The sequence below is a fragment of the Notechis scutatus genome, chromosome Z, assembly GCF_049901735.1.
Source record: "Notechis scutatus isolate UNSWTSFEM ecotype Mainland chromosome Z, rNotScu1.2, whole genome shotgun sequence".
Lineage (NCBI taxonomy): Eukaryota > Metazoa > Chordata > Lepidosauria > Squamata > Elapidae > Notechis > Notechis scutatus.
The window spans coordinates 89,757,953-89,782,669 of NC_142025.1; the positions used below are offsets into that span (position 1 = coordinate 89,757,953).

The 24,717-nt window shown below is 37.4% G+C and overlaps 1 protein-coding gene across 1 annotated transcript in view; it reads left to right on the top strand.

Annotated features, from left to right (window-relative positions):
- The window catches only part of ZNF385C (zinc finger protein 385C), a 268,137-nt gene that overhangs the window by 99,589 nt on the left and 143,831 nt on the right, over positions 1-24,717 (top strand). Inside the window, exon 2 of the mRNA XM_026682788.2 lies at positions 10,294-10,545. Coding sequence (XP_026538573.1) covers positions 10,296-10,545 — 250 coding nt within the window. The 5' untranslated portion in view covers positions 10,294-10,295. The remainder of the gene's footprint in view (positions 1-10,293; positions 10,546-24,717) is intronic.

Sequence of the window (24,717 nt, forward strand, 5' to 3'; positions counted from 1 at the left end):
GCATAAAACACCAATTCACATTATCAAAAGCTTTTTGTGCATTTAAAAACATCAAAGCCATTTGTTTTTCGGGATGTGCCTCATAATATTCCAACGTATCTAAAATTATTCTCATATTGTCTTTAATTTGTCTCTTCGGCAGAAATCCATTTTGATCAGAATGAATGAAATTGTTTAAGTATCTTTTCAGTCTTTCTGCCAGAATAGAAGCAAAAAATTTATAATCTGAGTTTAATAGTGATATAGGTCTGTAATTTTTAACTTGCTATGGGTCTGCGTCCTCCTTCAGTACAAGTGTAATATATGCTTCTGACCATGTTTTGGGTATTCTCTTCCTTGTCATAACTTCATTCATAACTTCTAATAAGTGAAGATTCAGTGTTTTCTGAAATGTCTTATAAAATTCCACTGACAAACCGTCCAGACCTGGTGCTTTCCCAGTGTTTTGCTTTTTTAAAGCTTCTGTTAATTCTATCATTGTTATGTTACTTTCTAAGATTATTTCAATATCTTTGGGTATCTGGGGCAAATTTGCTTCCTGTAGGTATTGTTGAATTCTTTCTTCCTGAACATTCTCTTGATGGTACAATTTTCCATAGTAATCTTGAATATTTTTTTTCTTCTCCGCATTTCCATAGCATACATGTCCTTGTTCGTTTATCAATTGATTTATCCTTCTCAAATCTCTTTCCTTTCTCAATTTATACGCTAGCCATCTGCCTGGTTTATTTGCATCTTCAAAATAGTTCTGCTTAGCATTTTTAATTTTTGTGCTATTTCCTCTTTTTCCATTAGCCCCATTTTATGTTTAGTTATGTCCATTTTAATTTTAATGTCGATTTTGAAGGGTAGCAGTATTGTCTGTGGTGTTGAATAACTTTACATCATCAGCAAAGAGAATGCAGTTGCTCTTAATATGATCACAGAGGTCATTTATGTAGAGTATGAAGAGAGTTGGTCCTAGAACACTGCCTTGGGGGACACCACTGTTGACAGGTACAGCATTTAATAGGACGCTCCCAATTTTGACCATTTGTTGTCTGTTTGACTGGAATGCTTTTATACCATAAGATTTTAGTTTTAGTAGTAATTTGTCATGTACCACTGAATCAAAGGCTTTACAGAAGTCTATGTAGATTGTGTCTATTGCTTAGCCCTGATCGAGTTGTGTAGTCCATATGTTTTTGCAGTGTAAGAGTTGCAGATTACAGGATAGTTTTTTTTCTGAAACCAAATTGTTTATTAGAGAGTAGGTTGTTTGTCTTTAAGTGGAGGATAATGGATTGGTTAATAATGGATTCCATGATTTTACAGGTGACGCAGCATAAAAAGATTGGTCTGTAATTTTCAACTAGTCTGGGGTCTCCCTTTTTGAAGATGGGGATGACCGTGGCTAGTGACCATAGTTTTGGCAAGGAGCTGGTCCTGAAGGATTTTTCAAAGATTATGCTTAGAGGTTCGGCTATGGCAGTGGATAGCTTTTTAAAGAAGTAGGCACATATTCCATCCGGTCCAATAGATGGTTTTAGATTGCGTAGTGCTTTTTCAACATTGTCTTCTGTAAAATCGATATGTATTAGATCATTGTAGTAGTCTGTGGTTCGGCTAGGAAATACTGGGCATGATCCATTGCTGTTTAGAAATACTGAGCCAAAAAATGTGTTAAAGAGGTTGGCTTTAATGGTGTCATCGTTGCAGTCTTTACCATTATTAGGTCCTTTCAGGGGTGGGATGGACCTTGAGTCTTTTAATTTGTTGTTTACAAAATTGAAGAAAGCGCGGGTGGAATTGGTGTGTAGAAGGTTTTCCTCTTGTTTAATGTGACAATTGGTGCATTCAGTCTTTATCTGGTGGCATAAATTTTTGTATTGGCTTTTGAAGTTGGCAACGTGACAAGATTTGTTTTTCCACCAAAGTGATCTCTTTTTGGATTGAAGCTTCCTTATTGTTATGGGTAATCTGTTTTTTCTGGTTTTGGGAGTTGTTATTGGTACATATGGTTTGATGACTCTTTTGTCTGTCTCCCTCTTCCCCCTCCCTTTTTCTTTGCTTTCATTCTCCCCTTTCTCGCTCTCTCTTCCTCTCTCCCCTCATCATTTCTAAAGACCTGTTCAGTCTGGGATCAGGCTATTTGAGAAAATACCTCCTTCTGTATGAGTCTTCTTCCTCCAATTATCAAAATATTCATCTGTCAGCCATGATAGCGAGACCAGACCAAGAAATAAACTCCACAGGAAGGCTAAAATTACTTTTATTGAGACTATGTGTAATAACAGAATATTTCAAGTCTGATTGTGTCATACCATTTCCTCTTTATACAGTAGTCCCTATTTATTTACCCTAACCAGGACTGGGACTGGGACTTATCATCATTAAACAAATAGTTATTAGATGAAACATCACATGACTTCATTACTTAGCGATGGTCATTCTGGTACTCCCAGTTGTAGCCATTAGGCCAGAATTTCGCTATTACTAGACCGTCTCTTACTCTGCCATGCTCCTTTCTGCTTCAACCCTTCAATGAGGCATGCCTGCAGCAGATGCTGGGCCAGAGGGAGTCACATCCACAGGAGGAAAAAGATGGTGAAGATCAGGTGGGAATGGTGGTGTAGGGGTAGGCAGCAGTGTGGAGGGCAGCCAGAAGACCAGAGATGGAGGCGGGGGAGACAAGCAGGTGTGGGGAGTTGAAGCACATGTGCAGTCAGGCTGCCAGGCACCTACATTTTGGTCATGTGATTGCAGGGACACTGCATTGACTTGAACATTGAAGACAGTTCTAACTACCTTCCTTCAGCCGTGTCATGACTGATTGCTGGATAAATGGTTGTTAAGCAAGGACTATTTGCACTTCCATGAATTCAGGAGATGTCAGTCTGGGTTTTTTCCATTTGGAAAAAAATACCTTTAAAATACCTTTTAGCCCTTTTTGCCAGGAAAACAGTTTCTGCATATCTTCATCAAGGTCATTTTCCTTGCTCTCTATAGATTCATGTTGAGGAAGAGGCATCTGCTGGCGATGTGTGTTGAGTAAAAATAGGATGATGGCCGCAATCACAGGATCAAAGCCTTGGCTCTTTTTTACATGTATCAGTGGCCCTGCTTCCAACAGTTCTCTGTTTTCAGCCTGTATTCATGGAATGCACTTCCTGGATATCTGAGGGACTTACCTCCTTGTGGACTTTTTAAAAATCATTTAAATAGTCTTTAAATAGTCCTTTTAATTCTTTAATTTTAATTCTAAACTTAATTCTGAAATTTAATAGCTGTTACTTATTGTCTTTAGTATTATTAATTTTAAATACAATGTAGTTTTAGTCCAAGCACCAAGAGGCCTGGTCAGTATAATATGTTTATTAAACAAATGAATTACAGATTAAAAATACATGCCCCTGATCCTTTAGAGGCCAAAATAATTAAGAACCTGTGCCATTCCTGCTGAGAGAAATGGCCCGCATTCACTCTGTGGGTAACGTATTATGACCAGTGGTAGGGTTCAAATAATCCCAACACAGGTTTAGCTGAGCTAAAAAAACAAGGGAATTTAGGGCAGGAAAGGGCAAGGGTGGGGGCAGGTGGGCGGGGCCAGCCAGAGATGGTATTTGCCGGTTCTCCGAACTACTCAAAATTTCTCCTACTGGCATGCCCAAACTGGTCCAAACCGGCTGAATTTTATCTTGGATTATGATTATCTAATCAGTTGCTATTTTGCAACAATGATTAAGCAAATGATGGTTTGACGTGAAGGAGAAACCACTACTGTGAATGAATGGGCAACAATGACTAAGGTCCAGAATTCTTTTCTCTATGTTGGGAATGTCTTATAAGCCACTTGATAGATAATGATTTTCTTGAGAGAGAAAGCAATTAAAAAGACAACCCTTTGAATTTTCTTTAGAAAATTTAAAAAAAATACCATGAGTAATGTCCTTAGACTGTTGAATTTTTGTTTGTGCATATATGTATGTCACACAGATCATTCACCCTTTATTATAAAGGATGGCCCTTATTTTTAAAAAACCATCTTTTAGATTTATTTAATGTAATTTTTTGTTGGTTTTGCTATTGCACTTTCTTTTGTAAAGCAAAATTATAGATATAACGTTTTTTTAATCCTCATGACCCTATTTTAGGTTTCTCGCTTTTTTCAGTTTGTTCACCACCACCACCACCACCAAGAAAATACAGTTATTGTAATATATATGCACATAAACTTGCAAAATGAAATAGAATATGTACAAAATTGATTTGCCACTTATCTCACCATGGGGCTACTCAAGGTGACTTACAATAATAAAACAGGGAAATGAAAAGAAATGTAAAATGTAAACAGTAGTAGAATAATGGAACAATAGAAGAAACAAGGGGGGGGGGGAACCACCAATGAGAATACATCTATATGAGAATAAAAAGTGGATGCATGGGAAGAAAGCAAGGGGAGAGGTAGTTTGCTACCAATCTAATAGCTGCCTCCAGTGTGGTACCCTGCCATTGGGTCCCCAGGCCAACTGGCAGAGCCAAGTCTTCAGGCTCTTATGGAGGGAGAGGAAGAGTGAGGCAAGTTTCATCTTGGAGCATAGGATGTTCCAAAGAGTGAATGCTATGGAAGAGAAGGCTCATCTTCTGGATCCCAGAGTTTTTACAGACAGATTCTGCAGTAGGCCCTGCCTCCTGGCATGAGGTGGATGAGTTTGTCCTAGTGAGATGAAACGGTTCATCAGATAGCCTGGACCTATGCCATTAATGGCTTTAAAGGTCATAACCAACACTTTGAACTTCACTGAGCAGAGATATAATATGGGGGCCCAAAGACTGCTGTTGCTGCCATAGTTTGTGCCTGCTGCAGCTTCCAAATGGATTTTATGGGTAGCCCTGTGTAGAGTGCAGTAGTCCAGATGAGAGATAATCAGAACTTGAGTAACTGATTCAGGGAGTCATGACCCAGCAAATTCTTGGGGAAGTCAAAATGGATGATATTATAGGTCTAGCTTTGCAGTGCATGATGGACAAAGTGACGAGGCCAATGTTACAATTCTCTGTCCATTTTGCTCATTTCCTTCATTCACCTCCAGTACTTATGCAAGAATATACAGCACTCCTGGAACATTCTGGCCCCTCTATGCTTTCGCACCCTGGATCAATGCCTACCTGGCTTCCTGGTGAATAGAAGTTTTCCCTTAAAATGTAAATTGGTGCCTCTATGGGATCAACTACCACCTTCCCAAATTCATTTGTGCTTTGTCCATAATCCAGACCTATTTCAGATTTATTTTTCTCATTCTGAATTCTCAGTAGTGTTTGTTGCCATTGTGCACCTGCTCCTTCTATTTTTATTTAAAAGAAATTGGTAGCATTGTATTTTATGGCATTATTAAGATTAAAATAGAAAAAAGAAAGGTAATGGAGTGTATTATGAGGGCCATAAAAATGACCTTAGAAAATTATTAATGAGGTGGCAAGGCTCCCTTCCTGACAGCTTGCTTACCATATTCAGATTTACTGTTAGCCTGTGTGGTGAGTGCGTTGTAATTCCCAAAGTCTCTTACTTCACAGGACTGTGTATGCGCAAATATCTTAAAATGAATTGTAATTGGAGAATTGGGGAAATATTTACCACACTGTTAGAGACATTGGAAGAAAAAAAGAAAGTACTGGTAACTGAACCACTACAACGGCAGATCTTCGGGCAGTGTGTAATTTGCTTTTGTGAGTATTTATGCAGATTAGTTTATATAGATGCATCATTTGTAAAAAAAAAAATAGATGTTGAGATTGATACATGAATTCACAAATTGCCTATCCAGGCTTAATACTTAAGGGAATTAGTTGTAATTGTTCAAAAGGTTTTTTTTTAAAGTGAGTGAGCGATGACACACTAAACCGTTTATCACTTTCTCACATGGCAGACATTCCTAGATGTTCATACAAACTAATGGAGCCTGAAATAAATTGTTGACGTGTGGATGACTCCTCTTCTGTGTTATAATCAGCCAAGTTACTCCATCTAGTTTTCCATTTTTCTACTCTATTGTCAGCATTGTGGGCCCCAGGAGCATGGATTACTTTAACTGGATTGTCCTGATTTTTTTGTGCTGTATTGACTTAACTAAAAGGTTTTGCTTTTGTTTCTGGGATTTGGTGGGGAAGAGGATGATACTTTTGCAAACTTTTGACTTTCTCAAAGATTGTTTCTGTTGTCTCTATTTGTATGTGGTAATTTTTTAGGATGGCATAAAAATCCACATTTGCTTCTATATTTTAAGAATAGCAGGAATGATATATATCAGCAATGCAAAATAGCTGTTTGGTTAAATTCTTGTCATATGGATTTGGATTGGATTTCTGTTTGTTTTAATTCTAAGATAAGCGGTTAAAATTTTTAGCTGTGCCAATTAAAACATTTAATATTAAAAAAAATTAATACTAATAGCTGTTCTAATATGCTTGCCTGTTTTAATAAAGGGACAAAAAGATTCCTTGTAGCTGCTCATAAGTGTCCAGTTTTGAGAAGTGATAAGGGGAGCAAGAGATAATAATGAATGTTATTACTGCCTAGAAAGCAGATAGAGAATAATACATCCAAATAGTAACTAGGTTCTGCAATTGCAGGGCAGGTTGATAGATGGGAAAGTAGTCAAAATTCCAATTTTATTTTTAAATGGAATCCTTTTTGGCTTAATTATAAAGTTGAAGACTTGCCCAAACATATTTAGATTCTTGGATCTTGAAATGAAATGGAGTCCCTTTCTTATACAGTTCTTGGGGATGGCCATTAAAAGTCCAGAGTGAATACTTGTGTTTGGTATTATATTTATGCGGCTGCATTACAGACTAGGAGTTGCAGCTACATGTTTGCCAAGTTTGAAAACCAGGTCCTTGTAAAATATTAAAGTGCTTTGTGAAGATCGTCTGTATATGATTTCTGACACTTGAAGAGTTTCACCCCCTCTCTTTCTCTTTTTGTATTTTTCTTTTTATGCCCAAGCCATTTAAGGTCACATGACAGAAATGTTTTCCTTCTTGATTTAGGAATGAAAGAAAAAAAAAACCTGCTTGGAACATCCATAACTGCCCCAAGTTTTTTATATTTGAATGTTGCACTGTAAATGGATGATCAAATACAAATAAACAAACATTTACAGAATGACATCCTTTAATTCTTGAGTAAAAGTGGTGAAACATCTGGCACAGGGCTTTGGTCTCAGTAGCCCATTTAAAAATGAATTTGATCATTTCAGTGACATTGTCTTATTAAATTTTATTTAATTTATGTTTGAATTTTTCTGCAGGTCTGTCCATGATTATTGTAAGTAAGGTTGGATTTTAACTTCATAAATTTCTGAAAGATGACCGATGCCAGAAACAATTTCAAGGCAGTATATTGTTTATCATGAATAAGGACTAAGTTTACACAAGACCTAAATTATTGTAACCTAATTTCTGAGTTTTACAATATATTAAATAATAGACTGATTGAATAATCTGGGCTCATACAAAACATTAAAAAACAAATAATACCAAGGTGAAAATTAACCAAGCTTAGCCGCTTGTATGAATTCAGCTATCAGGTCTTCAGTTGACTTGGTTAAACCAATATTAACTGCAAAGAATTGCCCATGGCAATTTTCATTGATTCCAATGGAAATAGAAGAAAGGGGGGAAATGGGCAAGCAAGAGATACATTTGTATTTATAGGTCTTCCATTAGATATTGCATTCTAGACTGCTGAATTGGATTAATATGTGCAGGAATTTCCAAAGTTGGTATCCTTGGAATGTAATGTAATGGATATGGATGTATTATAATGTAATACTTGTATACTCCAAGTATTGGAAAGTATCTACCATAATTCTCTGCTATCATGACCAGTATATATTTGGGAAGGAAATATATAACCCAGTATAGGACAAGAACTCCAGGTAAGGGAAGTCCCATGTATAATTTCCAGCAGCCACAGTGAGAGGGATATTTAAAACCACCTAGATCTCAAGAGTGAAGTTCTTCTTGTCCAAAATCACATTGTGAGCAAAGCACTTCCATTGCCATCAGAGAATTCTGCGAATCTTTTGCAAGGTAGGTAGCTCCATGATAGTAACCATCGTCTCAGTAAACACTCTCCCAAAGGATTCAATGCTCTGTTTGGGAAGAGAGGCAGATTGTGAAATTGTCATGTCTTCTAGGATGGACTAATGGGCACCAAAGAGATTAAGTGAATGAGAGGAGTGGATGCATAATATAGCATGTTTATTTAAAACTCTGTAACAGGAGCTCTGATGGTAAGCTTAGCTAATATGAGTGACTACATATCCTTTTTTTAGAGAGCAGTGGTCTTTTGGAAGCATTATGTCCAGATAACTTTCCAATTTTAATTTCTGTCAGTATTAAAAATAAACCAGTCATCTGCAGGAAAACAGTTAATGTAAGCTAAGGACTGGAAGTTTAGTAGCACTTCATAACATGTCTGGGTCAGAGGTCATCTGAGACCTTGGCAAGTTGTAAGAGAAAACTGATGTACCCTGGATAACAAACTTAACCTCTTCAAGGGCATTTTAACTGGTTCTGAGTTAAATATATATATATTTAATTCATTCATTTTTATTAAGTTCTCCATAGAAATGTTGGCTTGTTTTAATATTTTGCATGGTTTCTTCTCAAAAGTTTAGATATGTCCTTCACCTTTTCCTTTCTGTGGCATCATGATATGACTGTCATTGAGTGCTCTGTGGCTAATAGGCATACTTCTGGGCAGCTTGGATCCTATAGATTGTTAGTTTATGTGAATGTATAATGCGTATGGAAAACATATTCCCTGCTTTCAGCCAGATTTCTAGACATCTGTGAATGTTAACAACTGTATGAGAGCAGCATCCAGTACCGATTTTAAGTGGTTGCATTCTAATATGTGAAAGATGATGTCCTATTTGAATATCGAAAAGATCTGCACAACTGCAGGGGAAAAGAGATGAATCTTCCCATCTTGCTTCCTTACACTGGAATTGCACTGAGTTAAGACAGAAAAAAACTTGAAATGACAAACATATGGGGAATTTTCCCCCTCTTGAAGTAAAAAAGAATCCTCCGGTTTCTTAATTTACAAAATCCGGCACACAGTCAGCCAACAAAGACGCAGTAAAAGAAATATGTAAGCCATATTTCCAGCATCCACAACAGAATTGTGCTTCACATCCAACTGATGAATCTGGGAATTCTTGTACCGGTACTCCTTGACCTACAACTGCAGCTAGAACCAAAAAGTCTATCACTAAGCGGTGCAGTTGTTAAGTGAATCGGGCCCAATTTTACTACCCTTTTTCGATCAGGTTGTGAGCAAATCACATGGTTGTTAAAAAAAAAATCAGGCTTCCTTCATTGACTTGCCCCTGAGAAGGTTACAAATGGTGATGATATGACCTGGGGGATGCTGCAACCCTCTGAAATACACCCTGGTTGCCAAGTACCCAAAGCTTGATCACAAGACCCTGGGGATACTGCAGTGGCTGTAAGTATGAAGACTGGCAAAAAAAAATATCATTTTTTAGTGCCATGGTAATTTTGAATGGTTGCTAAATGAATCATTATAAGTTGAGGATTACCTGTAATCCACTTTGAACAGAGACTGCTTCTGTGTACTAGAGGGATAATTGAAATCAGTTATTTTGCATGCCCCCTTTATGCAGACATTGACCAAGAATTATTATCTCCTGGTCATTTTTAATTTGTTTTATATTAAGTTGTGATTATCAGCTCAGTCTTTTACTTGTTTGACCACAGATAAATATTGAGTGTTCTATAATTTGTACAGTACTCTGTAGTATCTCTTCTAAGCTTTTCCTATATTCTTTAGAATACTGTTTTTTTTTTCTTTTTTATTCTAATTAATTGTGATATTCTTGTTTTATTTGCTTGTTGGTTATCAAATAAAAATTATTTATTGGTTGGTCGTGCTAGACATTTAAAAGTGGCCATGGTGAGGATCAATAGAATAGTTACCCTCCAATGATTGATCCTATCCCTGAAAAGTAGCTCTGTCTTTGTAGCATTGAAATTCTTTCTTGAAGCAGAAATAGTGAAATAAACATGCTGTAAATCTTGTGGTGCACACTCTGCTAGCAGTTATACTTGAATTAAGCTACAGTATGAACAAAGTACAGGCAGTTTACTCCATCTAGAGGCTGCTTATATGTACTTATTGGGAGTTTGTTCTCAGGTTACTGGTACCCAGGCAGGTTAAAACTAGAACAATGACCTTTTTCATTACTAAGTTTTCATTACTTTTTTTTTTTTCTGCTGTAGGGATGAAGCGTCCCTTGACCCCCTTCCACTCCCCTGGGAGTGGCATTTGTGGAAGACTGGCAGAGAACTCGTGCAAAGGAAGTCCTCCAGAGCAGCATACAAAGAGAGAGAAAAAGCACCCATCATTCACACTTTGTGAAGTGTGTAACATCCAGCTCAATTCGGCTGTCCAGGCCCAGATCCATTTCAATGGGAAGTCTCACCAGAAACGCCTCAAACATCTTAACAAAGGCAAAGTCCTGTCAAGTCCAGGTAAGGCTCAGTTTATATATGAGGCTTCTCAGAAGTGTGAAAGGGAGCCTGAAATGTAGGGGTGTGTGTGTATTCCTTTCGCTTCCTCCACAAGCTCAGGAGCAGCCTATGTTTTGCTATTGCTTTCCAGATTTAATATTTATGAAGCACATTTATATTGCCACCCAACTCACACATGAGTGACTGCTTGTAACATTTAAAGATTCTGTTCTTTCTTTTTTGCTGCCCTTAATTACTGAAACTGGTTCATCCCTATGTTATTTTCCCTCAGACTCCAACTGCTTGAACTACAAGTCCCAGAATTCCCATGCATTCTTTTCATGATCCCTTTCTATGATTTCCTTCAAGTAGGTCTCAAAAATTAATTATTTTAGTGTAGTTTTCATGCCCTACTTGAAAGGGATTATTGAGGCATCCAAGCAAATTTTACAAGGAGCTGACTTGATTTGCATTTATCTGTTGACTATGCAGATTGGAAAGCAATTATATGTAAGCATTCTGACATCTCAGAATTTTCCAGTGCAGTTCTCTCAGCAAAGGTGCATATACATACATACACACATGCTTCCAAATATTTTACAATAAACCTTATACATAGCATGAGATAAGACATATTTGGAACTGCATACTCTGCTTTCCTATATGTTCACAGATACATACCTAAATAAAGCAGTAGATTTTAAAAATTTTCAGATTAATGCGGAAATAGGATAGGATAAAATGATGTAAAAAAACAAACAAACCATAGAGTGATCTGCCCAACCATACATTACACTAACCTTGACTTAACTGGATGTACATTGGTGGTCCCATCTTCTTTCTTTTTTCTTTTCTGTGTCCAAATGCCAATGAGCTGCTTCATTGAAAACAACAGGGAGGTTGTTTTCTTTGTTACTTTATGTTGCTTGTATGTATATGAGAGTGTGATATAAGTAATACAATAATTATTCTAAGTATGGATTTCAAATGTTCTTGGCCTGAAAAACATCAGAAGCTTAATCTAAATATCTGTTAGGCCTTGGCTGGCCAAGACATAGCAACTAGCATGCTTTTCTCAATAACAGTTAATCGAAGCATCACTAGATTGAGCTTTTGGTAATATGGGTAGGCCTCATGTAGCAACTGTCTTGTAAGTCACAATTCACAGTTATGACATTGATGAAGAAATAATTTTATGCCTGATCCTTCCATTTACAACCTTCACAGGTCTGTAAAGCAAAGGAAAGCTGAAGTAAGATTATAAATGCAGCCGGGGTTTCACTTAGTGACTACTTTGTTTAGTGACTGAGTGGGCGGTCCCAATTAGGGTTACTAAGCAAAAATTACTTATATGCAAATTAAATACATTTCTATTAAATACAGCTGATTAAAAGATTAAGAGGCAGATAAGTCAACCTAAAACTTTCATTTTCTAAGGATTTCAGTGTCAAAAAGAACCCTTGAGAGGGCAAAATACCGTTTCCCCCTCCACAATTTCTCTGCAGGTTTTTGCTTCTATCTCACTTGAATTGAAAATGATCAAACCGGGTTTGGATTGTGACATTGGAATAAAATTTCCCCAGGGCATTATAGTGACTCCTAAAGCTTCTTAAGAGGATCTTTGCTGAGGATTGAATAAATGAACTGTATTTTCTCCTGCTTCTCTCCTGTGGAACTTCCTATAGGTAGTCCTCGGCTTACAACCACTCATTTAGTGACCATTCAAAGTTACAATGGCACTGCAAAAAGTGACTTACAACCAGTCCTCACACTTACAACCGACATAGCACCGCCATGGTCATGTGATAAATACATGGCTTCCAGCATGTATTTGGAATGGTTGCAGTGTTCCAGGGCCACATGATTACCATTTGTGACTTTACCAGTTAGCTTCTGATAAGCAGAGTCAACGGGGGAAGTTGGATTTGCTAAATGACCACTTGATTCGCTTAACTGCAGTTATTCGCTTAATAATCATGGCAAATGGTTGTAAAATTAGACATTACTCACTTAACAACCACCTTGCTTAAAAATGATCTTAATTATGATAAAAAGTCAAGGACATCCTATACTACAAAGACATAACTAAACAGAGCTTATCATTCCAGTCAGGCTCATTAAAGTTAGTCCATTGGAGGAGCTCCTAGATAATTATCTCAGGACATCAGAGGGAGCATTTTCCTTAAGTTAGCCAAGCCAAAAAGTTGGCTTTCAGTTATTTTCCACATTCTATGAAACTGGTTTTCAAAAGAAAGAGGGGGAAATGCAGCATCAAGGCCCGTAGGATCTTTTTCCAACCACATCCTCTGCCATGAATTCTGTCAAAGCTAAAGAGGTATTATGCAAAGAAGTGGTAAATAACAAAGCAACTATTTTAGATAAACAGTTTCTTTGATTTTATTGAAATTTGGGTATGATTATTGCCTTCCGCTTGTTTTCCTTGTATTTCTTTTTTTCCAGTAAACTTTTTCTAGCTGAAAATTTGGTTTCATTGGTTTATAAACTAAATTTCTTATTAAAACTTTCCTTGTGTGCAAGACTGTGTAGTTGCAAAATAACCCCTTGTTTTCCAGTATTGATCAAAGGTTTGCTAATGTCTGTATATTTTGCCTTTGGAAGTAAAAAGTGGTGTAAAAACAATGTCGTCAAAAATAGTTACATAGATATAGCCCATGATTCTTTGCCTCTTGAAATAAAGCTAAATTTCTTAATGTGTCTAATTTTATAAGGGGTTTATTTTAAGACAAACTGTTTTGAATTTGGTGTATAAGCTTGATTTGCTTTTTTGGAACTATCACAAGAGTATTTTAGGGGGGAGGTGGGCTTAAATTAGTTCTCTTCTCAAACTTTCTCTGGGTGAGACGTTCTCTGTACTTAGTTCCTGGAGTTCTTCATACATGTATTGAAAGGAAGAATAGGATTCTTCTGAAATAAATAAGATCAAATTTATGCAAACATGTTAATTAATACGCAGAATAAGAGAAAATGCAGAAACTCAGCAAAATATCCAAACTTTCCTCTTTAGAAATATTTTGTTTATTTTGTGATTAATGATAGCTGGCCATTAATAATTATTTCATTCATGCATAACAGAATTAATATTGAACCATATCATTTTCTGTAAATGCATTTCCCTTACTTAAAAACAATATTGCATTTGATCTGTGTGCAGGTTGTGTGTGTGAATGAGTGCAAGAGAAAGAGAGACAGGAATACAGAGAGAGACATTTATTGCAAGTGTATTTGGACAGCAACATAACCCAATCAATCATAATAATCTAGCTGCATTAGAAGAAGTAAGTTATCCGTATTTTTAGTGTTCCAGTATCTATACTAAGTCTAGAGAGGGCAGCACAGTGCAGCATACAATACTAAAACCACCCATTCTCTCTTTCTAACCTTTTTCATATAACTGGTATCAAAAGATTGCAAGAGCTCAATATTAGATTATATGATAGTTGATAGATGCAATTGTAGAAGTTGGGAATGTGGATAATTGATGTGATAATAGCAGGAGATAATAGAAGACAAAAACTAGGAAAATATAAGTAACTATTAGGATCTGAAAATGGAAGTTGAAAGATTATGGCATGAACTGGCCTATGTTCTTGGGAAGAACGCAATGAGAACGAAGACCAACACCAGCTAAGAACTGGCAGTTGTGATTTCATGTGATTGGAAATAATAATAACAACAACAATAATTGGTTAGGACTTGAATTATTAAGTTTTTACCAGTCCCAGGCTGTAAATTGAATTAAAGATTGTTGTTGTTGTTGTTATATTAGCATCATTTGAACACTATCAGCACAGACAGAATCAGCATCAGTTAAATGCAAAAGGCAGCTTTATTCAGAAAGAGCTTACATCCTGCGGCTATATCTTTTAATACCATCAAATGTCAACATCTGGCTATCCTGGGTCCTTGGGAAGGACTTGATAGGTGGATAAAAATGCCAAAGCCAATCTGAACCTCTATGTGACCAACCATAATAATAATACAATAATTTATTACTCTTGTGTGCCACCTGACTCTCAGTGACTGGGTGGTTTACAAGAATCAAACAGAAATTACAGTAAAATCAATACAATATAAAATATCAAGAAAAAGATGCCAAATGCAATGAAGTGAGGAGCCTTCCTCTCCCTTGTCAAAGGCCTCAGTGAAGCCAACAAAGGAGAAAATTTGTAGCTCAGAGTTGAAATAAGGGATCCTTGGTGCTCTCTGAGCTTGGCTGTTTTGTTGCAAACATTTCATTGCACAAATTACTCTGACTAGCATTGATGATGTTTCCTAGTTTGGGGAATAAAATGTTGAAGAGCCAGTTCTTTAAGACTCTTCTGAACAACTGGAGAGTGGGTCCATTGGAATATCAGAGGGTGCCTTGTTCCAAAGGATAGGTGCTGATATAGAGAAGGTGCCCTTCCAAGGCCCCAAAGATGGCATTGTATAATCGAAGAAACCCAGAGCTCATCAACTAAGCAGCACTGAATTGGCCAGGCATGTGCTAGGGGAGATAGGCAATCCCTCGAGCAAAAATTGCCAAGTCTAAGTAGCGGGGGGAAGGGTGTGGGATAATAATGAATTCCCTTGTTGCTGTCACCACTGATCTGAGGATATGTAGGGATTACGGAGGATTGTAGTACAAACTCTGAAAATAAATGGGGTGAGGCTGTATGCCCTGGAAAGGCTGTATAGCTAACAGCAAGCACCTTTGTTGTACTTGGGAGCAAACTGGCAACTGGTGCAGCTCGCAAGGGAACAAGATCTAACCAAAATGCATGACTGTTACAGCGTACTGTAATTTCTTAACATTTACTTAAGGAATTGATATTACAGGGAAAGTGTTCCATGTTTCTGTTTGCAAAGGATCTGGTTATATTAGCTAGGAGGATCCCTAAGGATCTTATTATGAAATCATTGCTCTCTATTTCCAGTGTTCAAACTATGAGTGCCAATATTTATATTGCAGCACAGCAACACACAAATATCTGAGGTGAAAGATTCAGCACTCTCGAATTCAGAAATTTGTATTCTGTGGGAAAAGGCTTGATGAGGGTGGAAACATCAAAACAGCCCCATGAAGACTTCTCAGTTGCCACCAACATTCATTAGGGGAAAAGACCAAGGAAAGAAAAAGAAATGTTGTGCCTGGAATTTTGTAATAACAGCAAGAATAATTTCAAATTGATTGAGAAAAAAATGCCTCAATAATTGTTAAGAGCTCTTGTGTAAGGAGTTTTGGATACATTAGGAAGGAGGGAAGGAAGGAAGGAAAGAAGGAAGGAAGGAAGGAGAGAGAGAGAAAGAGACAGACAGACAGACAGACAGACAGACACAGACAGACAGAGAGACATGCCTTCAGAAGTTGTGGGTGCTCCAACATTGGAGGTTTTTAAGGAGAGATAGATTGGACAATAATTTGTCTAAAAGATTTTCTGCTTGAGCAGCGGTTAGATAAGGAGCCCTCCAAGGCCCTTTGAACTCTGTTATTCAGAACTCTGTTATTCAAAATCAAAGAACTGGACCTATATGTGTGTATGTATATTTGTGTGCATGTATGTGTACATACACACACATATATTTCAACATCTGCATAAATTATCTAGATGAGAGGATAGAAGGAGAAATCATCAAATATTCAGACAACACTAAGGTAGGGGGGTATTGTTAGCACTTTGGAAGATGGACTCAAGATTCAGAAGGATCTTGACAGCTGAGCACTGAGCTATTCAGAATAGGTCAGTGGCTTTAACAGAGAATTGGGGATTGACCTATTCTCCAAAGGGCAGAAGTAGTAATGGATGGAAGCTTGAGAAAGAGAGATCCAACCTAGAAGTAAGGAGTAACTTTCTGACAGTGAGAACAATGCTTGAGGTTTGAAAAATTGCCTGAATTTGACTGGGATGGTATAAGGTCTCCTGCCTTGAGCAGGGGGGTTGGACTAGAAGACCTCTGAGGTCCCTTTCAGCACTCTGATTCTATGTTCAGTGTTACAGTGTTTCCTTGAAAATATGCCCTAATATAAGCTTTACTCCCAAAATTAGCCCTAATGAAGGGGTTGGGCATGGCCTGAATAGGAGGCAGCGAGCGCACATGAGCCAACAGTTTTGGTAGCAGCTGCAGCTCGTGCAGCACAGGTGAGTTGATACCTGTGCAAGCAGCAGCCAGAAGCAGGAGGGGTGGAGTCAGGCAATCCAGATGCGTGGGCCACGAGAAAGCTGAACAGCAATGAGTCAGAGCAGCACACAGCCATGAGAGAATCAACTTTGCATCTCTCAGCTTGCCTGTAGCCTGCGCAGTGCATTGGGATTGCCTGCCTTCTGCTCCAGGTCTTCCCCACTGCTTAGCCCCAGAGCGCACCGACTAAGGTACCAGTAGGCTGTAGCTGTTGCCAGATATTGTCTGTCCCTACTTGCTTGCCAGATCTTGTGTGTGCACTGGGAGCGGCCACCCAGCTGAGTTGGTCACCCTGAAATTGTGTTTCCCCCAAAATAAGCCCTAGTGCATATTTTGGGCCCCAGAAGAAAATAAGACCGGGTCTTATTTTGGGGAAAACATGGTAATAAATAGGATGTTCTGAATAGCCCCTTTACTCTTTCTCCTCAATCATTTCCCTCCCAGCACTATTTCTCCTTCATTGTGGAGCCCTTGAGATGGTTCACAGCTTAAGAGCCTGGCTCATGAACAAGAACCTCATCTCTTCCTCCCTCCCACCGCTTCCTTATCTGTCTTTTGCTAGCTCTTTCTCTCTCTTTCACCCCTTTCTTTTTCTTTTTTTCCTCTCTTTCCTTGCCCCTTTACAAGAACATTCTTCATTAGTCATAATCTTTGAGTGAATCTCATGTGAGTATGCATGTTCTTGTTCGTATAATCTGTTGGTTATGTTAACTTCAATATTGGTCATTGATCATAATGGTACAATGGACTGAATTGGACTTCATTGAAAGAGTGGTGGGCACTTTTTTCTTGCCAGAAAATATTATTAATAATATTCTAAATTAATACTATTATAAATTATGAATGTCCTGTTCATAAATGGATATTCTGGGATAGATATGGCTGTGATTCAAGATGGCAGAATTTCACACAGTAGTAATGTTTCTTCCATCTCTTTCTATTGCATCTCTTAGTCCATCCTTGCCATTCTTTGGCCCCAAAAAGTCAGTAAGCATCCATAGGCATTATAGTTTGAGTTTTCCAAGCAGGCTTGCCTTGGGCCCTGTCATCTTGCATTTGATCAAGACACCAGTGTTAACATTTGGGGCAGGAAGAATATTCTCCTTAGGGCTTGCCTATCCTTCATCCTATTACAGTGATGTGTTGGAAGGTCGGAACCAACTTTTTTGCATTTTACTATCTGATTTAAATTATTGTTGCTAAATTAAGGAACACTTTGATTTATGTACTGATGCTTTCAATGGTAGCTGCATGATTTCTGGAGCATCTTGAAAGAAGCAGGGAAGAGATGCTCCAGAAATCATGCAGCTACCATTGAAAGCATCAGTCCTGCATTTAATTCTCCTTCTCTCTATACTTGCTCATGACAGCATTCAATAAAACTTATCTCTAAGTTTCTTAACTCTTCAGTTGGCTGCCTCTACTGCTTGTAGATATAAGCATATCTTTATATCAAGTGTTAGCAGGCAAAAGAAAAGTTATAGGACTAGCAGACTGGAAAGTCAATTAATTTCTGTAATAGCAAATTTGACCACAAATTAAGAAGGTTAGAACCCAGTCTTACAAAGATATGTATAAGCCACCAAGCTGCATTTTCTGATTAGTATCAAGTTCCATTTAGTAAAAGACATTGGCTGATTTGATTTCCTCATTCCTGGGATTTCTCAGCAGCTAGTGTGTCATGATGCAGGCAAATTGATTTATGCAAGCAATTGATCTATGATTTATTTAACCACCTTTATTTGTTGCTGGGAGCAGCTATACATTTCTAATAATAATTGGCTTTTTTAAGTTGGCAACGTGAATCTGTTTTGCCCTTCCAAAAATGAAAACCTAAATAGTATTAGGTACTTCTTAATTAGTGAACTTCAGATATGTTGGACTTCCACACACATTATCTGTATCTATGAATAATACACAAAATCCTTATTAGTCATCATTTTAAAAAATGATGTTCTTTGAATATTGCAATATTTTAATTTGCCAATTAATAGGTTTATGGAAAACTTAGGAAAAAGATTATACAATAATGTATCTCTTCAGGAAAATAAAGAATAAAAATGCATTATATTAGAGAACATTGGGTGTAAATAGTGTGTATGTTATGTGCTGATAAATAAATGCAAATGTTTTAGTGAGTTTTTTTTTAAATAGCAAGGTTGACAAACCAGATTTACTTGAAGAAATGAGCTGTTGAGGAAATGGAAATTAACTGATTTGTTCATTTCTCCTCTACATGGTTAATGCCTATATCAACTAGGGCTGATGGCAGCTGTAATTTGACCTATGTAGGGGCATCAGGTTGAGGAAATAAATCTAACATTGATCCATCTTTTTCAAAACCTAGAAGAGATATAAGGACAAACAAAAGATACTAAATGATTCCATTGTCTGGTATTTCAAGGAAAAAAATAATTTATCAGTAAATTTTGCTGTGTTTAGCATCCTTTTACTTGCAGGACTAGAAGTAAAGTAGGAAATCAACATATGTTTCTGAAAATTATTTACTGATTTTCTATTCTTATTTATTTATTTATTTATGACATGGAAATGGGAGGTAGGCTAAGCTATTGCAGAGAAAGTTTTGGCAAGAATTGTGAAGGGTACAGCTGGCTTGAAAGAGAGTCTATGAGGGCTCATTTTCCTGCGATGGCTGAACGCATCTATGATTATAATGGCAGCTGACAGGTTTTGCTAGCTAGAGAAAGGGAGTTTTTTTAAGCAACAGAAAATATAAAGCCCAAATAAAGGTCTGTGATTGTTTTTTAAAAGTGGCAAAATGGTAGATAAATAGGAGACAAGTAAGATCCTGAAGAGTGGAAGCTTTTGAAGGAAAATATTTGAAATGGCCTTGTCCCAGGATACAGTGCCATGGTTCCGGGAATGTACAGGGATGGTGAGTGCTGAATGTTGAACGCTCCTCATTACTAGAATCATTATGACTTTGATACCAAAGTTATTTGATTTGTGCCTTACTGAGCAGGATGGGCTCAAGATATGTTACTCCCATAGCAGCAAAATTTCATTCCTTTCTTTCTCCTCTTCCCCCCCGCCCCAAATTATTAGCAGATTTCAAGGGTTGACAAATTATGATCTCTTCCAGGGTTTTTCTCAGATGCAAAGTGAAAAGAAAATGCAGCAACTTTTGGAAACAATGTGAGAGTCAAAATACATCTTACCCTCATTTCCCAGTGTTTGGGAATCAATGGAGAATTTGCATTCTTACTATTGCCCATTTTGGTGTTTTCAGAATAATTGCTGCTTTTGAATTCAGAGAGTTCTTCTTTGGATTGGGAGCATCATAATTGGAATTTGTGACATTAGTATAATGAGAGTGGGTTATGTTTTAGAGAAATCAGAGAAATGATAGGATTTAAAAGAGGTTCTTTGAACAGGACAAAAGAACAAGAGCTATTGTTAAAGCCAGCAGTGCCACGCTAACATCCATCCTTTTATACACAATGTTTGAGCTGATTCTGTTAAGCCATATCTTAGAATAACATTGCTAATATTTCCTCACTTTGAGCTCCACAGGATTGGCTGCTTTGCTTGGGGCAATAATGCTTTGACATTAGGGCACAACTAAGGCTTTGTTAGCTGAGGACAAATAACTCAGTACTAATTTAGAATGCAGAATTCCTATTCTGATTTCACTGCCCTTTTTGTCTTTATCATCACCTTAGAGGTTTTAGAAGTATACTGAAAAACTGAGGCTTCAGAAAGTTTTGTATCTAAAACCATTTTATTCCTTATGAACGGAATATATATTGTGGGTGGAAAGTGGAATATCCTTTGGGTCAACTAGCAAATTTGAAAATCCTTTGAAACACAGTTGAGGAGGCATAAAACATTTGCCTTTGAACCTTTCTTTCCCTGAACTCATTAGTTCCATCTACTGTGTTTTGCAATTTACTGTTTTGCAGGTTTTTTTTTCCCAGTGCTTTGTTGAATGATCCTAGCTAATCAGAAAGCACACAAAGAATGATGACCTCAGAGCTCTACAGAACCAATTAACATTATCAGATAAAATGAACAGCAGGACAATGTGGATGCAACTGAGGAAAAGCTGAGTTGCAATGCTGCCCTGTTTGGTGTATGGTTGAGCTGGTGTGGTTTCCTTAGCGTTCAGTGCTGAAGTTTAGCTTTGTAAAATACATCTGATGATTGTCCCAGTAAGAGGGCCTTTCTCTGGCATCTGCCTCCATAACCAGTCTCCCTTCTATAGGGATCCACAAAAGATTGGCAGGAAAGTGGACCGTTTCTTGCAGCTTATTGAATGGCTGTCAGTTCCTTTCTGCACAGATTTTTAGTTTTTCCCAAATGCTTTTCAATAGCTTTTTACTGTTCTTTTATTGTTTCCAACAATAAACATCCCACACACACAATGTTTCAAAAGTTAAGTATTTTATCAGCACTGTAATAACCACAACAATACACAAAATGACACACAAGTCTGGATGAATAGGTTGATCTTCAATTAACTGATTTTTTTCCCCCTCAAACCTTCTGATCGTTGCAAACCACTCACCAGAAAAAAATAAGTGCTGGTGCAGGTTAGAAGAGAGGCAATTCTCCATTTTTCCAAATTGAAATTCAAAAAGCGGCTAAGAATCTCCCTTGCCAAAGATTTGTATACAGCCTTCCTGTTCTCACCTGCCTCTCTGAGAGAAGAAACAAATTGCAGATTTTAATACACAGAAATCCAAAGCTGTATCCAGATAAATATTACATTCTTTAAAAGGCACAATTTTGAGCATATCTGAAATAGGCCTCATTGCAGAAAACCTTTAAATTTTAAATAACATCATTGTTTCTTTGGGAATGTTCCAGCATTTTAAAAATATTTTTATTAGCTAATAATTTGAAATACCAGCAAACTGTGTTCTGTGTTTGGCTTCAGCTAATCCACTTGGAAGTGAACCATCTTGAAATGTAAAAGGCAAGTGACACTGATAGTGATTGAACTACCCAAAAACAATTATACATTGTAATTGACTTGCATAGAATCTCTGAAGGGGAAACAGATACCATCAGAAAGATTACAAATATTTTTGGGATTGGGGGTTCACATTAAATATGTGAACAATCATTTTTTATAAGGCACTGTGTTTTAAACTTTTAAGATGTGTGGGCTTCAACATCCAGCTTTCTGGCTGGGGAATTCTGAAAGTTGCCAAGTTTGAAAAATGTTGCTTAGGTGATACAGTACTAGATGTCTTTGTGTGTGTGTGTGTGTGTGTTTTAGTTCTACCATCATGAGAGCTAGCAAAAGTAAATATTATTTCTTTAAGAATTGCTTTACCGATCTTTTTAGCTCTGAGTTCTTGGACTAACAATTCATATACACTGAGCATAATTCCAATGGTCATTCAGTATAATTGTTTCTAGTAATCAAATAATCCTGTCAGAAGTATTATATTCACTTACAGGGCAAATTCACACAGGTTCCTTCCTCTGGTGTGCAGATATCTCACGGTTTCCCTAATATAGTCCTTGGGTCTACGCCTACATCTCTGTGTCCACTTACAAGATTACCTAAGGTGCTGAAGATTGAAAATATAGTGGTGTTTTCCTTAAAACCCTGCCAGGGTGAACACTGGAGAAACAATCTGAAATGAGATGCTTCCTGCCAGCAATCTTATATTTCCAGTTAGTTTTCCTTGCTTTACTAGTTCCGGTCCTCTTTGCCCATTCCACGCATGTTTGCAAGGGAGCCCAGTACTGGGCTTCCACAATTACTTTTTTAAAAGAGAAATTAAATAGGTTGGTTAACTGGTGAATCTAGAGTAAAAATGGCAAATCTATGACATGCATGTCAAAGGTGACATGCAGCAGCATTTTGGTTGACACATTATCATACACTAATCCCTGACAACAACTGTTCTCAAAACCATTCCCCATTCTTGCATGGTTTTTGAAGACTGGGGACTGTGAAAATGAGGGTTGCTCTCGCATGGCCTCCAAAAGTCGCAACAGAGGACCGTGTTCTTGCATGGGTCTACTTTTGTATGGTTTTCGGAGGTTGCAGAGGCCATAGAAGAGAGTTCTCTGAAGTCACTTCAAGAAAGCAGGTGTCATGAGACCTGGATCAGCCTCAGGTAGGCTGCAGGGACCTATCAACAAAAGGATATGCCACCTGAAAATAAGGGCAGGACAGATGCTAAAGAGCACTGGACCTTGGGGAATGGCATGAGGCGATCTTTTTGAGTGTCAGCAGTGGTCCTAGAACTGAAGTCGAGGCCTGAGCCTCTACTTTGAGGTTTGAGCAGGCTTAGTACTGCTGCTAACTTCTGTTTAAGGAGAGTTAGATGGTTGTGGGGGGGTTTAGAGATAGAGAATTGTTTCTCTTTTATTCAAGGAGTGACATGCCAGCAGTGAACTTAGGCATTTTCCAAATGTTTGTACACAAGCTCCAAAAGGTTTACTGGATGAGTTGCCTCATGCCAACCATAGGCAGTGAACAGATTTTAAAAAATGAAATAAAATCTGACCACGTCATCCCTTGTTTAAGATATGTAATAGAAAGGACTTGATTTTTTTTAACTTCTGCAAGCCTGCCTAGAAAGGAATTTCTTTCTCAATCTATGTGGCTTCCCTGGATCCTTGCTTCCTCTTCCCACATTATGTACTTTATTATATGTCTCACAGTGACTTCCCACAGTTAACATCTTTCTCAGACTGCAGCTCATCAACAATAGAGGCTGAATCTCCACAAATTTGGACAGCCAAGAGATACAAAACACCCTTTGCTATAGTTGGTAGGTAAAACAGCTGACCAATCAGCTCATTTTTTTCAAGAAATTAAAAACAAAATTAATTGTCAATACAGTGGGAAAGAGAAAAAAAAGTAAGGCATAAAATAACCAGGACATTATGTATGATAAATGAAGGAGATTTTTCACAAGATGTTGGGATTGGGCAGGGATGGAATTTCAGCTGAAAAAAACACCAGTCACAGCTCTTGGAATGTTGTTAAGTTGTCTGGTAAAAAGTGCATAGTGCTGACCTATTCTGGTGGCATAATGGCTTGGATAGGGAAGAGGAATACAGCAGAGCAGTTGGGTGGATATGGTTATGCACAGGTCCTTCATGAAGATAGCTCATTTCTGGATATCAACATTCCTATCTTGCCATAAGCAATTTAATTAAAAGTAAACATTTCTTGTAGCCTTAATGATGGTAACAATCTAAAGGAGAAAATATGCTTTCGTTTTAAATTTATTTATTTAAAGAAATGGTATTCTGTGCTTTCACTAATGAATGGCACTCAAGGCAACTTACATAAAATAAAACATTATAAAGGAGAATTAAAAGACATTTAAATCATATTATACCACATTATATTCTTCCAAATTGATTAGCTCAAAGTCTGTTTAATGACAGTTTTTACTCAACTAAATGTTGTACATCCACCTTTTCTTAAGTTCTCAAAATAGAGAAACACACAAGTTGTATTGCCATTTCCCCATGTGTATGGTTTTGCAAGACTCTTCTTGAGAGGATTTTTAAATTTTGCACAGCTTATATCCAGTGTGGGGATATACTAAATATTGACCAATTGTTAGTTACAATTTTTAACTAAAAATTAGCATTTTATCAGTAGAGGAAAGGAAGAGTAGAATAATCTCCTTTTTAAGAAGTTGCACATTTAGAGCAGGCATTAAGAAGGCCTTTTATCATGACCATACCACCAATGGTGCAAGACTGAAGGGAAAGCATATTCTTTGTGAAGCTCCAAATAAGAAATGACATCCCTAGTTTTTGAAAAACAACAAACTCTGCATAGTTGGAGTCACTGGGAGAAAAGTGTACTGTATCAGTACAATACAAAGTTAACTCCAGAGGAACAAGAATTCTTGCATATAAAATATTCCCATTACCCCACACAGAATCGAAAATGGAACATAGGAAAAAAAGAAGGAATAGAACCGTCTGACAAGTACAGTACCATCTTGGTTTGCTCCATAGAAACCAGACCAAGAGGAGGAAACATTTTAATACTTTGAAATTTTA